Raw genomic sequence first — 17,016 nt, 5'->3', positions numbered from 1 at the left:
GGAGGGCGGGGCGCTCGGGAAGCCTGACCCGGAAGTGTTTCTCCTTTCGGCAGAGGCGAAAGGGACCGCACGTCGCTGGGGCATTCCGGCGGAGGTGGTGCGCTGTCAGTATGCAACGGTTGCTCCTTCTGCCCCTGAAGGCCTTGATGGGGAGCTGCAGTGTCGGGCTCCTGCTCCCTAGGGCGGCGTCCAGAGCACAGGTACCCACTGCTGCTGGCTCCGATCACGGAAGCCAGGCTGGGATAAAGTTAACGAGCAGCCCGCACATTTCCTTGTGTCCAGACACCTCCTTGAATGTGCATCCGGAAATAACTGCCCACTGTTGCATATTACTGACCGATTTATTTAGCTTTTTTTTTTTTCCTTTATGTTTCAATTTACTTATCTGTAGAATGGGACAACTACTTATTACACAAGGTGTTTGTGAGGATTAAATTTTTAAATGTACATCAAACCTTTAGCCCGTGATAAAAGCTCAGTATTTTTTGCACATTTGGTTTTTGCTAAAAGCCACCGACTAGTCAGGAACTGTATAACCCCATTCTACAGAGAAGTGAATTGAGACTTAAGTTGCTCGGCTAAGATACTCAGGTAATAAAAAGTAAGAAACGGAACACACACATTCTTAGTCTTACTGTTAGAATCAAAGGAGGACATATATTCTCTTATCTGATAATTATTGATAAAAGGTAAAAGTATTTTATGATGTGAAGAAAAGCTGGAGAATTCTAGTAATTATCGCTGTGTTAATGATCCAGGAAGAAAAACCATAAATGCCCACGTGGCTCCTGCTCCAAAGGAGTCAGTTCATTCAGTTTGTCAGGTCACTTGTTAAATATGTATTAGGTCTTGCTATGTAAGGGGCCGATGCAACAAACAAAAGTAGAGAGAGGGGAGAGAGCAAGACTGACCAGAACCTGCGGTGCATTGCTGCCAGGTTAGTGAGACACTGGTAGACATGGCAGTGCGTCAAGGGTTGGGGTAGAGGAGGAACCTTGCCCTGTGAGAGTGACCTGTTGTAAGACTCTGAAAAGTTTAGGGACTAGCTGTGCAAGCCCAGATCTCCAGTAGTATAAGCCAGGCATTGAAGGACATGTGGGGGAGGGGACAGCACATTCAGAGACTGAGAGGAGAAAGAAACCCAGTAGGAAGTGGGTTCGAGTAGCCCAGATGAGAGACAGTGAGTAAGCAGAGCGCTAGCTGTGAAAATGCAGCCTTACAGGGCTAGATTGAGGCTGAGCGCGGGTAGCGGTCTTTCCCAGATTCTTCCATTAGACTTTTCCGTCTTGCTCCTTAGTGTGGTTGCAGCTATGGCAGCAGGCGTCCTCTGAGGCCAGGGCAGTACAGCACCATCACCGAAGTGGCTTTGCGATCTGGAAAAAGCCCAGTGTCCCTTCCTTCGAAGGCAGCTGAGCGGGCAGTGGGCCGATGGCTCCTGGTGTGCAGCGGGACAGTAGCTGGAGCCGTTATTCTTGGGGGAGTAACCAGGTGAGTAATTTGCTCTTGGTGAATCGGGTTGTCAATAGGAAAAAGGGGACTTTGATCCCAGCACTCGGGAGGCAGAGGCAGGCGGATCGCTGTGAGTTCGAGGCCAGCCTGGTCTACAAAGTGAGTCCAGGACAGCCAAGGCTACACAGAGAAACCCTGTCTCGGAAAAAAAAGGGGGGGGGGCACTTTGGGGCATCATCTAGTTACCTTGCTCAATTTACAGATGGAGAAACTGACAGCTTGCCCTGTCATAGAACAGGCTGGTGTTTTCTTAGTTTTTATCATAAGCACAGGTTTCAGTCTTGACTAGTAGCTGGGCATTGTTTCGGAATTTTTTTTTTACCTCTCCAATGTTGAGACTTGTCATAACTTTCCCCCCTGCAGTTTGTTTATGTAAGCACATATATCACAATTGCTTCGTGTGTCTCTTAGGTTATCTTCGTATCTGTACACAGACTTTATGGATTTAGGCTTCCCCTCCCCCATTTCGTCAAAGTTTTGATATTACTGAAGGAGGCCAGGTCATTGTCCTCTGGTTGGTAACCAGACTATCTGGTGATGTTTAACATATCCTTTGTCCCCATCTGTCCTGCAAATGAGTAGTTGCTTATTAGATTCAGACTGGGAATGAGGGGGCAAAATACTGCATGGGTGATTGGCGCTTTCATTCTGGGATCTATTGGGGATTTTAACTGTCTTGATTACTATTGCCTGAATCCATTGTTAGAATTGAAAAACAGTAATATTTTTATTAGCTTAACTCTAAAGAGAAAGTTCCACCGCCCCATGATAGTCTTTATAAAAAACGCAGTATACTTGATTCAGTCTCTTCATCTACTGTTTTCCAAAATCTGTTCCCAAGATCCTCCAAAGATTACTAATAAAGAATTTGGGCTTTAAAGTTTCGTTGTGAACTCATACATTTAAATACTTTTGATAGATCTTAGTCTGTTGTGAGGATTGTGTTGATGGTGTGCTTACATTCGCCCATCTTAATTGGTGGAAATCTCTTAAAACTGGTTTCAGCTTCTTTCGACAAGCCTCTTTTGATAGCCTCTTTGCTTTCTTGATATAAGGTTTTCCAGACTTATCATGTGTGTGTCTTGCCTTGGCCTTTAGTTTAGGAAACCTGCTTCCTTTTAGTGAAAATACTTTTTTAGTTTGTGTGTGCATGTGTGTCTGTGTGTATGTGGGTGCATGTGCATCTGCATACATGGAGACGTCAGAGGATGACTTCAGGCATTATTACTAGGTGCCGCTCCTTTTTTTTTTTTTTTTTTTTTTTGAGACAAGGCCTGTCATTGACCGTGAACTTACCAAATAGACCACTGAGTTCCAAGGATCTGTTTGTTTCTACATGCCGAGAACTGAGTTTACAAGTGTGTGCTATTGTGCCCATTTTTGTCTTTTTAAACATAGGTTCTGGGGCTTGTGTTCAGGAAAGAACTTTATTGGATGAGCTGTTTCTCCAGCCCCTACTTTCTAAGTTTAATGAAGCATGTGTGTTCTCTGCAGTCCTGTTTAAAAGGCTGTGTTGTTAGACATAGGCTGTTATGGGAAATTGCAGCAAATTTTTATATTATATAAAACCTGGACTTCTGTAAGAAATCTTTGTTTCTGGTGTAGAGATTGTTAGTCTTAGTTTATATTACAAATTGCTGAATGGTTGAATGAATACTCAGTGTGTGCCAGGCCCTAGGTTCAGTCCCTAGCACCAAAATAAGAATGTCGTTTATGCATTTATTACACATTTCTTTATTTTAAGCATTGTTTTTTGTCTATAAAGAAATGTTAGTGAAGGATTTAAGTGGGACCCAGTCATGGTGGGATATGCCTGCTACCTCAGTACTTGGGAAGTGTAAAAAGCAAGCTAGGCTAATTCAGAGACCCTGTTTTTGGGAAGAAGAGAATGAATAAATAAATAAATAAATACATAAATCAGGGGCTCGAATAAAAGAATTGAGAGAATAAAATAAAAATATAGCCGGGCGTGGTGGCGCATGCCTTTAATCCCAGCACTTGGGAGGCAGAGGCAGGCAAATCACTGTTAGTTCGAGGCCAGCCTGGTCTACAAAGCAAGTCCAGGACAGCCAGGGATACACAGAGAAACACTGTCTCAAAAAACAAAACAACAAAAAAAATGAAAGTATAAAGAAATGAGAGTTGGGCATATAGGGCCTCGTGTGTGCAAGAACTTGTATTTCATATCCAGCAATGCAAACAAAAAAAGAAGAGGAAAGGAATTCAGACCCACAGGTTAAGTCCAGAGCTGCTTGTTGCTGTAAACTATTTATGAATAATCTAGAAACATGCACTCACAGACTTATTTCCTATCCCAGGCTGACAGAGTCTGGCCTCTCAATGGTAGACTGGCATTTAGTCAAGGAGATGAAGCCACCCACAAGCCAAGAAGAATGGGAAACAGAATTCCAAAAATACCAACAGTTTCCAGAATTTAAAATGTAAGTGTTAGGGGGAAAAATCAGGTAAATCTGTGTGATAAAGGTACATGTGTGTCTGTAACATGCTTGGAGACATGGTTTCCCACTGAACCTAGAGCCAAGCTCACAGCTGGCAAGTCTCTCCTCCACAGCACTAGAGTTACAGGCACACACGGCCGTGCCTCGCTTTTTAGATAGGTGCTGGGAATATGAACTCAAGTCTTCACACTTGTACAGTGAACACTCTCACACACTGAGCCATCTCCAAAGCCCCTCAAGTAAATATCCTGTCTTAATTAAGGTTACAGTTGCAGTGATGAAACACCATGAGGAAAGGTGGCTTGGGGAGGAAAGGGTTTATTTTACTCACAGTTCCATGTAACAGTTCATCCTCAAAAGCAGGAAACTCAAGCAGGCCAGGAACCTGGCAGCGGGAGCTAATGCAGAGGCCACAGAGGGTGTTTACTGCTCCGAGGGGTTGGGACCTGGGAGAGTGGAGCCTACAAATAAGGCAGACTAAAGTCTCATGCAACTTTATTTGGAGCATCAGGCAATTTATACTCTGAGGGTTAAGAAGAATCATACGAGTAAGGTGTTCTGTTGTTATAAAGAAAGAAAATCCCAGTCATTCGATTTTACCAATGAAGACTTAGATGCTGGGGTGAAAACCTGCTAGCTCAGAGAGGCAGAGGAAGCACCCAGCTGACCTTCCTACTCCTCTGAGGTCCTAGAAGGAAAAAGCCCTTTCTCCTTCTCCAGGCTGTCTTAAATACCCTTCAACTCCGTGATCCTCCTTTCTATTTCCTATGCGTCTCTATCTGCCCTCTGAACTTCCTCTCTCTATATGGTTTTTAACCTATGTTCTCTTTCTATCAACTGGTTGCTTGCTCTGCCTCCTGACCTAGGGTTAACTTTATTTAATCCTGTTTACAGGAAGCTCTTGGATTAAAGGTGTGTGCTAGGGCTAAGCCATACCACAACAAGAAGTAGGTTTTTCAAGGTTAAAATCTCAGGGCTCACAATGTGATCAAATATCCTGGAACAGTGTTCAATTGCACAAGTAAGCCACATGTGGAAAATAACATGTTTTTCCAAGGCATATGAATAACAACAGCTGAGATAAACTCACTCCTCTTACACTTGGGAAGAACATGAAAACACATTTGAAAAACAATTCTGTGTTTTAAAGAAACTGAGGTCATAAGACTATTACCTTGTTTTCTTAGAAGCACTCAGAATTCTCACATAACTCCATTCTTGGACTGTGTTCCAACAGAGGGATACTGCTTACTGGCTTGCTCCCCTGGCCTGCTTTCTTATAGAACCTAGGACCGTCAGTCCAGGGATGACCCTACCCACAATGGGCTGGGCCCTACCCCATCAATCACTGATTTAAAAAATGTTTTATAGGCTAGCGGACAACCCAGTCATATGGAGGCATTTTATCAGCTGGGGTTCCCTCCTCTCAGATGACTCTAGCCTGTTTCAAGTAGGCATACAGTTAGCCAGCATGTATCCTATTCAGCTTTTTGCTTCTTTAAGTACTTTATGGTTAGACCTATTTCTTGACTTTGGTTCACTTAAGTATAGTGAACTGCCTACTCTAAACCTTTAGCCCAGAGTCATGTTACTAATGAGGAAAAGAGCAGGTCTACTAAGCTGCAACACTGAGAATGTTTCCTAGTTAAATAGGAAAAAAAAAGTTCAAATGGAGGTGGTGTAGTTATTTTACCAGTATGGCCTAATAATGTTTATTATTAGGCCTATAATTATTATTATGACAGTATTTTCTAACCTGCTAGCAATCAATCAAGACACAGACACCTGTTATATTTTTAAATAGCCTTAGTTAACCTGGGGCAGGGCAGATATTAATCCCTAAACTACTTCCCATACCTGCCCCAATCCCATGCCATCTGGTTCTTGCTACTTTCTATCAAGCTGCCTCCCATCCATAATCCCAAATACTTGCTAATTATTATCATCTGGGCCAAGACTCCATCCATGCTGGCCACATGCTTCTCCTCTACCTAACCCATGCTGGTGCCTCCTTCTCCTCTCTTCTCCTCAGGTCTCTCTTCTTCCCAAGATTTTCTTGGTCTCCCTTAGCCCTGGAACCTTAGCCACATCTATCCCCTTTGTCCTGCCCAGGTGTGATGGCCTTTTATTGTTCAAACAGGTTAGGCTCTTAGGTAAGGTACAGGTGGGGCACAGACAGCAAGCAGTAATTAGCATCAAAATACAGCAGACCAACCTCCAACACGGCGGAGTTGAGATAGCTTAGCAGTAAAGTGCTTGCCCCTGCTGGGCATGGTGGCGCACGCTGTAGTCCCAGCATTCAGCATTCGGGGAGGCAGAGGTAGCTGGATCTCTGTGAGTTCGAGGCCTACAAAGGGAGTCTAGGACAGCCAAGGCTACACAGAAAAACCCTCTCTCTCTCTCTCTCTCTCTCTCTCTCTCTCTCTCTCTCTCTCTCTCTCTCTCACACACACACACACACACACACACACACACACACAAGTATAAGGTGGAGACAAGAGAACCAGCCAGAAACTCAAGGGCTAGCCTAGCCTAGAGCATATAATGCAGTGGTAGGAATAAAAGAGACCCTGCCTCAAACACAAAGTGGAAAGAGAGAACAAAAAACTGATCCCCAAAAGTTGTGTCTGACCCACACACAACTGTGGCATATATGTATCCATGCCCACAAAATAAGTAAATAAACCCAATAATTTCCTCTTTCTTTATTTTTGACTCCCATTTCACCTAGCCTGAATCATGACATGACGCTGGCAGAATTCAAGTTTATCTGGTATATGGAATACTCACACCGAATGTGGGGTCGAGCTGTAGGCCTTGCGTACATCCTGCCTGCTGCCTACTTTTGGAGAAAGGGTTGGCTCAACCGTGCCATGAAAGGACGTGTCCTTGCCCTCTGTGGCTTAGTCTGTTTCCAGGTAAGATATATTCAAGATTGGAAAACCAGAGCTACTTCAAGAGCTTCCTAGTTGTCATTATTCCAGGAAGTCTTTGATGCACTACAATAGATTAGGTAAGAAAGAGCATTTCCGTGCCATGGGCTTGGCTCTGAGCTACTTAGGGCAAGCTCTCTGACCTCTGTCCCATATGATTTCCCTGCTGTAGGTGGAGGTAGTAATAATGCCACTTAGGGAGGGTAGCTGTTGAGTGAGATGCTGTCTATAAAACACTAAAATCAGTAAGCTCATTACCTCGTGCCACTAGACGTAGAATTTCACGTCCCTGCTATGGCTCTCTTCCTGTGTTCTCTTCCATTTTCCCAGCTTGTCTACTGTCTGAGAAAGAGTGCTCCCTATTAGAGAATAGCTACAGAGACAAATAGGGGAATGCCAAAAGAACAGTTGTGGGATGAAGGTTGAATACAACAGTAACTGATGTTCAAGTATACGTGGTTTAAAATCATGTAAGCTGGGCTTTTCTTAGGGAAAAGAGATTTGCAGGATTCTCACAGTTAAAGTTAAGAGCCAAGAAAAGGAATTAGAAAAGACACCTGTAAGGATTTGGACCAAAATGTGAAGGAGCTGATAGAGTTGCAACATCAAAGAAACACCAACATAAAGCAATAATTAATTTTGGGGGGTTTACTATGCCCTTCTTTGCTCCTAAATAACTATTTGGGTTTTCTCCCCCACTTCAGACTGTTTTAGTTCTGGAATAAAAGATATGGAGACCTTCTGGATTTATAAAAGCTTTAAAGCACCATAACTGTGCAGGTATCAACCCTCTAAACTGTTGTGCTGTTTCCCAGCTCCATACCCTAAGTTACTCACCGTAATTGTTCCTGCCTGGGCTGCTTGCCGCCCTCATGGCCACGTGCTCATGGTCCACACTGCCCCCTCCTCTCTGCCTTCTCCTGCCTCCCTCTCGGGCCTTGTGGTCCCCATCTGAGCCAAGCCTGGGAACCCTAGCTTCACCTACTTCTCTTCTGTCCAGTTACAGGCTTCTAGCTACTTTTATTGACCAGTCAACTTTAAACTGGGGAGCAAGGTTTACACAACAAAGGCCGATGTAAGTGAGAGTGCACTCTTCTGGGTAGCAACCAGATCTTGGGGGACAGTATTTTTAGCATTTGGATACATAGCATCAGACCAACCCCCAACATCAACATTTGACCAGTAGAAAACTAGGTGGTTAATTTAGCTCAGAAGAGCTAATTTGAAGAGATTAATGGGCTGGATATATGGCTCAGTGGTTAAGAGCGTCAGCAGGTCTTCCAGAGGTCCTGTGTTCAACTCGCAGCAGCCACGTGGCAGCTCACAAATGTCTGTAACTCCTGTTCTAAGGGATCTGACACCTCATACAGACATACATGAAGGCAAAACACCAATATACGTAAAATATAAATAAATAAATTGAAGTAGTCTTTAAAAAGATTGAGACAATAGAATTAGACACTAATAAAAGTTAACTTTTTGTTTGTTTTTGTTTTTGAGACAGGGTTTCTCTGTGTAGCCTTGGTTGTCCTGGACTCACTTTGAGACCAGGCTAGCCTCTAACTCAAAGAGATCTGCCTGCCTCTGCTTCCCCAAGTACTGGGATCACAGCTGTGCACCACCACGCCCGGCACATTAACTTTTATATTTCAGTAACTAAGCAAAATTAGATGGAATAAAATATAAGTGTAGGGGCTGGAGAGATGGCTCAGAGGTTAAGGGCTCCTCCAGAGGTCCTGAGTTCGATTCCCAGCAACCACATGGTGGCTCACAATCATCTGTAATGTGATCTGAAGTCCTCTTCTGGCAAGTGTACGTGCAGGCAGAGCACTGTATACACAATAATAAATAAATAAATAAATAAATAAATAAATAAAAATATGAGTGTAATATTATTAGATACTAATAATGAAGTTATAAATGTAAGCTGTCAAAGTTATGGGAGGAAGCAAGTTGGGCTGTAGAATTCTCACCATATGTGCCTTCAATTTCTGGCTTCCATGCAGATGACAGGTAATTATGATAGCCAGGCTAATCTTGAAGGGGAAAGAAATATCACCAAATTATTACCTTTAGAAGTAGAATAAACCCCTTTGACCTGGTTCCTTGGGATTGGGGGCAGTGTGTGTAATGGCAGGCTGTGTTTTATCTAGTAAGACTGGAATTGATGTAGTTTGGTGTTTGGCCAGTTAAAGCGAAGAATCAGAGTATGACACATTCTTTGAGCTTCCTAAACAGAGACATGCCTTTTGTTGCGGAGGGGTGGTGTTTTGTGGTTGGTTGTTGGTTGGTTTGGGTTTATGAGACAGTTTCACATAGTCAACTCTGACCTCCAACTTGCTCTTTAGCCAAGTATGACTCAAGTTGCTGCTTCTGCTGCCTCTACTTCCCAAGGGCTGCCTGACAAGTCTGGAATGAAGCCACCTCATCTGGTTTAAACATGCACTTTCTTTACAGATCTTCCCCCTCTCTCCTTCCTTCCTTCCTTCCTTCCTTCCTTCCTTCCTTCCTTCCTTCCTTCCTTCCTTCCTCCTTTTCTTCCTAAAAGCTGAAGTCTTTGTGAGTCTGGGATTTGGAGTTACACTTTAAATTTCTTCATCTACACAAATTACAGTTTCCCATTTCATTTTCTTTAGAGAGTAGAAATACATTTTGGCAAAGCAATCTACATGAAAAAAATCTTACACATTTGTATGACCTCCTCTCAGACTTTTGTGTTTATCTTATACCCACTATCTTGACAGTAATTATTTTTAAACAGCCTTTATTTAGCTTTTTCTACATACAGTCTAATTTTCATAGAATAAACCAGAACCTAACAGGTCAAGCCGTCTTTGATTCACCTCTTTCTACTTGAATTCTAGGGTCTATTGGGTTGGTATATGGTGAAAAGTGGATTAGAAGAGAAACCCGAGTCCTATGATGTCCCTCGGGTCAGCCAGTACCGCCTGGCAGCCCACCTGGGATCCGCACTCGTTCTTTACTGTGCCAGCCTGTGGACCTCGCTCTCACTGCTCCTCCCTCAGCACAAGGTAAGGTCAGTTTCCACAGCTGCACAGCGCAGGCACGGCAGGGAAGTGCAAAGTCTGGTTCTAAGGCAAAATTAGTAAGTCAAAATTCAGATTCCCTTTAGCATCCGTTGCTTTCACTTTGGCTGTGGTGAGCGTGGATATGCAGGTAGCACTCTGAGACCCTGACTTCAGTTCTTTGGGACATATATACCCAGAGTGAAGTTGCTCGGTAATACAGAGGCTGAATATCTCGTCAACATTATCTCAGGAGGAAGGTAAAAACACAATTTTTAAGAAAAAGGCGAGGAGAACCCACAATAAGATGAAACTCAACCAGAGTTTCCCAGAATGGAAGACAAGGAAGAACAGAACAGGAGATGCATCTGAACTTTTGCAGGTGAACAGCAGCCCAGTTGTGTCATCTCAAGTGAGGACACAGTATTCAGTCTAGCACTGTATTAAGCTGTGCTTTGACTCAAAAGCAAGATATAACTTTTTTTTTCTTTTTGAGGTCTTTGTTTATAGTAGAAGTCTCAAGCTACCACACTCATTTAGGACATATTTTCTTTCTTTTTTAAGTCTTCCATTTTTTCTAATATTTACTAATAGTGATTGTGGGTTGGCCAGATGACTCAACAGGCCTGAAAACTGAGTTCAGTCTTCTAAGCGCACGTAAGGTGGATCAGGAGAACAGGTGCCACAAAGTTGTATTTTGAAACCCACACATGTGCTGTGGAATGAGCATGTGCACACACACATGCACACGCACGTGTGCGCGCACGTACACGCATGCACACACATAACTTAAAATGTTAATTTAAAAATTGATAAGTAAACATTAAATCATGGGACGACCTGGATAAGCTGTTCATGGAGAAGATTTTGTTGTGATATCATGTTTTCAGTAGAATCATCTAATAGGTATTTAGGGTTAGGGGCTTAAGTCCCAGGAAGGAAAGGATATGTTCACAGGAGAGTCAAACACTGAAGCATTTTTATTGTAAATACTCTTCATCTGAAAAATTCTTTTTCCTCTGACTTCAAGCCAAATTTATAAAACAAATTGCCCACATCTACAACTACTTCCTGAAAAATTGTTCTTTGTTTTTAACATCTATGATCCTTCACTGCTTCATAAATACTCACATGTACCCACACACTCACACATGCTCAAACACTAGCATTGAACTGTGGCAGGCTACTGATAACATTTATCAATGTGATTTGATTTGCTTCTTTATTTGTTTATGTTCTGCTTAGTTATAGAGAGAACTTGAGATGATGGCTAGGTAAGTGACACAGTGTCATACCTTCCATCCCAGGTAGCTCCTGGGGGCTATTTAAATTGTAATTAATTAAAATATCTGGGAAGGCTGGGCATGGTGGTTCACTCCTTTAATCCCAGTACTTGTAAGGCAGAGGCAGGACCATCTCTGAATTCAAAGCCAGCCTAGTCTACAAAGAGAATCCAGGACAGCCAAGGTTATACAGAGTAACCTTGTCTCAAGAAACCAAAAACAAAAGGGGGGGGGGGAGGGAAAAGAAATAGCAAAGAAGATGCATAGTAAATGTCCAACAACGAAATAGAAGTATGTTGGAACATACTCCTGAGAGTGCTTTTCCTGTGTTGGAACAGTGTCTGCTGGAAGTACTTATGCCTGGTAGCAGATAGAGACAGTCTGACCTTAAATTGTCTGGCTTGGATTTGGAGAGCCTGCTGCCACCACAGTTCCTACCAAACAGCTTACGTCATTATCCTTTTCAGTTGCCCGAAACCCGACAGCTCCTGTGGTTGAGACGCTTTGCTGGTGGAACAGCAGGCCTGGTGTTCCTTACGGCTCTCTCAGGTAGGGCTCATCCCAACGTACACGCTGCATTTCCGTTCTGGTCGGAGCAGCATTTCTTGCCTAAACAAGCTCTGTTCTTCATGCTGCCTCTTCATCTTTTCCTGTCACCTTTGGCTCCTTCACACCCACCGTTTACCCTCTGTTTTCCGCTCCTTCTGTCCATTCTGCTGAACAGAACTATTGAGCAGCTCCTTAAACCCATACTACCCAAGTTCAGATTGATTTCTAGCGTCACCTAAGAACTGCAAGCTGTGTACAAAACAGAGACGAAGACTGAAAGTCATGTACGTGAAGTGCTTAGAACAGTGCCTGGCCTGCAGTAAAAGCTGTGGTGTGATGTGAGCCTTGTTACACATTAGACCAGAATGGGTCAGACAGGTGGCCCGTCCTTAGTGATGGTCCAAGATGACAAGGTCATTGGAGCTGAGACTAACATAGACCTTAAATAAAAACTCCTTAGAGTTTTAAATTTTTTTATGTGTATGCACACGTGTGTCTATGTGAGTGTGTGCCATGTATGTGCAGGTATACACAGAGGCCAGAAGAGGGCACTGGACATGTACTTGATGTAGTTGGGAGCCACCCAAAGTGGGTGCGGGGAAACGAACTCAGGTCCTCTGGAAGAGCAACTACCACTGAGCCATTCCATTGTCCTAGCTCTGGGTTTCTCTTTCTTAAATCCTATGTTCACCTCACCTTTCTCACCTTGGAAGGCATTATCTAATAAGGGAATTAGAAGCCCCATGTGGTTAACTTAGATTAAGGTTAAATAACATTTAACTTTGATTCAGTTACGTAAGCCGCATGCATGCTCAGCAGGTACATGGGGTTCATGGCTAACATACTGCAGGAGACGCACAGAACACTCTCTTTATCACAGAAAGTTCTGATGCACAGTGCTGCTCAGTGATGACAGTAGCATTCGCTCAAACCAGGAGCCTGCCCTACCCTGACTCTCCGCTCTCCGCTTCTCTATGTAATGTGCATTGTGATCTTGTGAGTTGGTCATAATGGACCTGTCATGCATTCATGCACACCTGCCTTCCTTTTGTGCGTACCCAGGGTTCAGGTTGTGATTTTTTTTTTTTTTCTTTTTGTATTTTCTTTGCTCCTTCAACAAATCTTTATTGCATCCTTGGGAAGAAAGACAGATAATGCTCAAAAACACATCCAGTAACAGTGCTGTGAAGAAAGTAAAGCAGGATGAGGGGAAAGGAATGGAGCAGAAGAGCGCCCACTCACGTCACGTGGAGGGGGCTCTTCTAGCAAGGCAGTGTGTGAGCGGAGACTGGGGAGTGAGGGAGCAAGTCCTAAATATCCAAGATAGGTCAGCGGCAGATAGGGACAGGATGGACACAGAGTCAAAAAGAAGGACCACAGTGTCTGACCTCTCAGACACACACTGGAGTCGTGCTGTGAGAGCAGATACGGATTCAAGGTGCCGCTGAGTCCTGTGGTGATTGTATGTGCATTCTCCACCTGAGTAGCCCCGATGGCCTGTTTGTCTAATAATCCTCCAGGCTTTTGTGTGCTCTGGGGCGGGCACTTTTCTGTACTCAGAGCTAACACTTGCTCTTCATTTAGTAAGTCCTCTGTATCTTGGCATACAGGAGCTTTTGTGGCTGGGCTGGATGCTGGGCTGGTTTACAACTCCTTCCCCAAAATGGGAGACTCTTGGATCCCGGAGGACCTCCTTACCTTCTCTCCCATGCTGAAGAACATGTTTGAGAATCCTACCATGGTGCAGTTTGATCACCGGCTGCTGGTAAGTGCGCTGGTTTGTGCTGCTGGCCAGAGGGAGCCCACAGGCGTCAGGAGTGGGAGTGAGGCACTGATGGCTGCCGTCCGCAGGGCAGGAGTAACTGTAGGACCAGTTGTCTGATCTGACATTTTTGTCATCATTACACCCAAATTCTAGCTTCAAATCAATCTTGAACGTATCTAGGTGTCATTTCAGCGGGAACGGTTAACTAGTGAACAGACTATGGAGGAGCCCGGGGGTGCTTCGTTAATACTTCTCAGTTCATGTCAGCCGATAGGTACTGACGGTGTGGAAGCTGCACAAAGGCCGGCTAGCATCCTGAGTGTGGTGAACTGTACCCGGGAGACCCCAGGAAGCATTAGTGCAGTTGAAGAAGGCAGGGTAGGGTCACAGGGCCCAAGTGGAAGACCTGGATGACTGGTAGATCCGAGAAAAGCTTTAAAACCAGAAGCTAATATTAGCCGTTAGGATACATTTAAAGAGAGATCAAAGGAGACCCCCAGACTCTCTTGCAGCATTCTTAAAACATGACCAGCAGAAATGGAACCTCTAGAGTGAGTGTCATCAGATGCGGCGTGCCCACTGTGGACTGGTCGACAGGGCGATGTAGAGAGGACTCATATCCATGGGCTGGGGCTGACCCTCCAAGCTAGCCTCAGTCCCCACCCTGCACAGTATTTTAGCTTAAGTGTGATGGGGTCTGTCCCCATAGTCCTTATGAAATGTGTAGACAAACATGAGAGAAAACATTCTCTCTGGCATGAGTGGAGAAGAGAAACCCTGTTGCCAAGCCCAGACCCTTATTCCGGTATAAATGAAACCAAGTGTTTCATTCTTCTTACTTGCTGGAAGAACTACCATCCCCGCCACTCACACTCCACAGAAATTAAATCTGTTGTGTGCTAAGGTCAGCCCTGCTTTAAGAGTCGGGAGTTAGGGCTGGAGAGATGGCTCAGTGGTTGAGAGCAACTTGTTGTTCTTGCAGAGGACCCCAGTTCTGTTCCCAGCACGTACTTGGGGGCTCACACCAACTCCAGTTCTACAGGTTAAACACCCTATTCTGGGCTCCTCAGGCACCACGCGCACATGGCACATACAGACAGGCAAAACACCCATGCACCTAAGTTAAAACTGAATCTTTGAAAAACTGTAAAATTAGATATAAAATTACAGCTAAGGATACAAAGTCTAATTTAAAAAGCAAGACTCTGAGGGAAGGTAAGTGTGTATAAAGCAGTAAACACACTCAGATAGTGCCCTGGGTGACAGTGCCACCTCTATTTGAGCAGAAGAGGACAGTGGCAATGCTAATGGGGAACAACTGGGGTAGAATGGCATTGTGACTAGTAAAGTTCTTCCTGGTTGCTCATTGGTCCCTGAGATGTGTGGGGGTTAGTGTGGCTGAAATCACAGCACATGATGATCTTCTTTCTCATAGGGAATCACGTCTGTCACTGCCATTACAATGCTCTATTTCCTGTCCCGGAGAATCCCCCTTCCTCGAAGGACCAAGATGGCAGCAGTGACTCTGCTAGCTTTGGCATATGCACAGGTACAAAGCCCTTCTTGATCTGATGGCATCCCTTAAAGTTACTAATGTGATAAAGGTTGTCAATACACTGTTGGCACAAGTGGAATGACAAGGCTTATAAACACAACAGCTTCTTAATATTAGAGAAGAGGAACTTAAAATAATGAATACCATTTTGTGTTTTTCATTTTTTAATTATTCATTTATTTTTATGGGTATTTTGCCTACATGCCTGTCTGCGCGCCTCATGCATGCATGGAAGCCAGGAGAGAGTATAGGATCCCCTGGGACTACAGTTACAGACAGTTCTGAGCTGCCATGTGGATGCTGGGAATTGAACTGAGGTCCTCTGGAAGAGCAGCCAGCACTCTTAACCACTGAGCCGCCTCTCCATCTCCCGCTTGTCACTCTGCAGTGAGCTGAGGTCTGCATGTGGAGGGAGCAGACAAAGAGATAATGTTATTAGCATAGGAAAATGGACACATCGGATACCCCTGGTGAGACCACGAGTCTATAATAGCTTTCTCCAGAGGACAATTAGACAATATAATGTATATTACATATAAAACATATATAATAAATAATGCTTTGGTCCAGAAAACTGACAGTTGTCTCTGCCTGAGAAAAACTAATGCACTAAGAGCTTTTGTGAGGAAACTCAGAATTGTGATATTAAAAATTGGAAACAAGCTAAAACCACCACAGTATGTCTCTCCTGTGGAATACTGCACAGCAGTTTTAAGAAAAAGCAAGTGACAGACAATATGTTTTTAACAGCATAAAACCATATGCACCTCTACCTCCCAGCACTCGGTGGCAGAGGCAGGTGAGTTTAAGACTAGCCTGGTCTACATAGTGAGTTCTAGGCCAGTCAGGGCTGCACAGTGAAACCCTGCCTCAAACAATAACCATATATGTGAAAGTAAGGCATATAGAAACCAGTAATCATAACTACCAATGGAGAATAGGAACCAGGTAGAAGCTGGGTGTGGTAGCTCATGCCTATAATCCTAGCACTTGGGAGACTGAGGGACGAGGATTGCTTGCACCACAATTGATTGCACAGTGAATTTCATTATTTTACCCTTGCTTGCTTAGGACATGAAATACATGCGCTTGTAACACAATGATGAAACAGTGGAGAGGCATGTGTATCTGGCTGTCCACAGTCAGGCACTTTCAGGATTACTACTTTTCTTCTTTCTTTTGCAACAGGTGACCTTGGGCATCAGCACTCTGCTTCTGTACGTTCCAACTCCTCTGGCTGCCACACACCAGTCAGGTTCCTTGGCTCTGCTCAGTGGTGCCCTTTGGCTCATGAATGAACTCCGAAGAGTCCCAAAATAACTCTCAGAAGACTAGTCCCTAGGCTCGAGACTGCCTTGGGAATTCTCAGCAAGCACAAGAGCTTAGCCTTTTCTATGAGGGTGGCCTTGACATGCCACATGGCTTCCAAATTGGTCAAGCCTCTAAAACTGTTTAGAGATGGACACTGGATCAAGGATGTCACCAAAGGATGCTTATAACAGAGGGTCCCTTTAAAATCTGTTGCATAAACAAGTGTCTATCGTCATCATCTGCTTCCTAATACGCAGTCTGGCTTTTCTTAGCCTTAGGAAGACCTTGGGTTCCTGTGTCCTTGTGCTGCAGAGTCCCGTCCACAAGTCAGGCTAGTGATGACAGCGGCAGACTCAAGAACAGGCAGCCCAGTAGTTACTCGACCAGTTGACAAGTAACTGAATGTTGGTTTGTTACCAAGGTCTAGGGTTGTCATAACCTCTGGTTTTTAAGAGCAGCTAACTAGCTAGATTGTGAAGTGAACATTCTTCTTTGTCTGTGTGTGTTAATATATGCCATGTGTAAAATATCCCAGGCCCTGCTGGGCTTGTGTTATTGCACTGAGAAGGGCCCTCAACTTCAGAACTCAAGACTCATCCTAAGTCATGAGCCCCCGGAACAGGAGT

General features: G+C 44.1%; 1 protein-coding gene across 1 annotated transcript; it reads left to right on the top strand.

Annotated features, from left to right (window-relative positions):
• Nucleotides 1-33: 33 nt before the first annotated feature.
• On the top strand, nt 34-16,907 carry LOC127189612 (cytochrome c oxidase assembly protein COX15 homolog). The gene is made up of 9 exons (XM_051146609.1): nt 34-200; nt 1,298-1,488; nt 3,828-3,950; nt 6,700-6,886; nt 9,766-9,933; nt 11,678-11,759; nt 13,370-13,524; nt 14,960-15,073; nt 16,268-16,907. The coding sequence occupies exons 1-9, from the start codon at nt 111-113 to the stop codon at nt 16,397-16,399; spliced, it is 1,242 nt and encodes a 413-aa protein (XP_051002566.1). The 5' UTR covers nt 34-110; the 3' UTR covers nt 16,400-16,907.
• The last annotated feature ends 109 nt before the right edge of the window (nt 16,908-17,016 follow it).

The sequence above is a fragment of the Acomys russatus genome, chromosome 5 (genome assembly GCF_903995435.1).
Source record: "Acomys russatus chromosome 5, mAcoRus1.1, whole genome shotgun sequence".
In the NCBI taxonomy this organism is placed as follows: Eukaryota; Metazoa; Chordata; class Mammalia; order Rodentia; family Muridae; genus Acomys; species Acomys russatus.
The sequence above is the reverse complement of the archived record's forward strand: the minus strand, read 5'-3'. Positions and strand labels throughout refer to the sequence as shown.

What these genes read in the sequence shown, in the direction of transcription:
- LOC127189612 (XM_051146609.1), top strand. Translation starts at nt 111, where the DNA reads ATGCAACGGTTGCTCCTTCTGCCCCTGAAGGCCTTGATGGGGAGCTGC. An exon ending in ATTCTTGGGGGAGTAACCAG is followed by an intron (nt 1,489 to 3,827) that starts GTGAGTAATTTG and finishes TTCCTATCCCAG; the next exon opens with GCTGACAGAGTCTGGCCTCT. An exon ending in CAGTTTCCAGAATTTAAAAT is followed by an intron (nt 3,951 to 6,699) that starts GTAAGTGTTAGG and finishes CATTTCACCTAG; the next exon opens with CCTGAATCATGACATGACGC.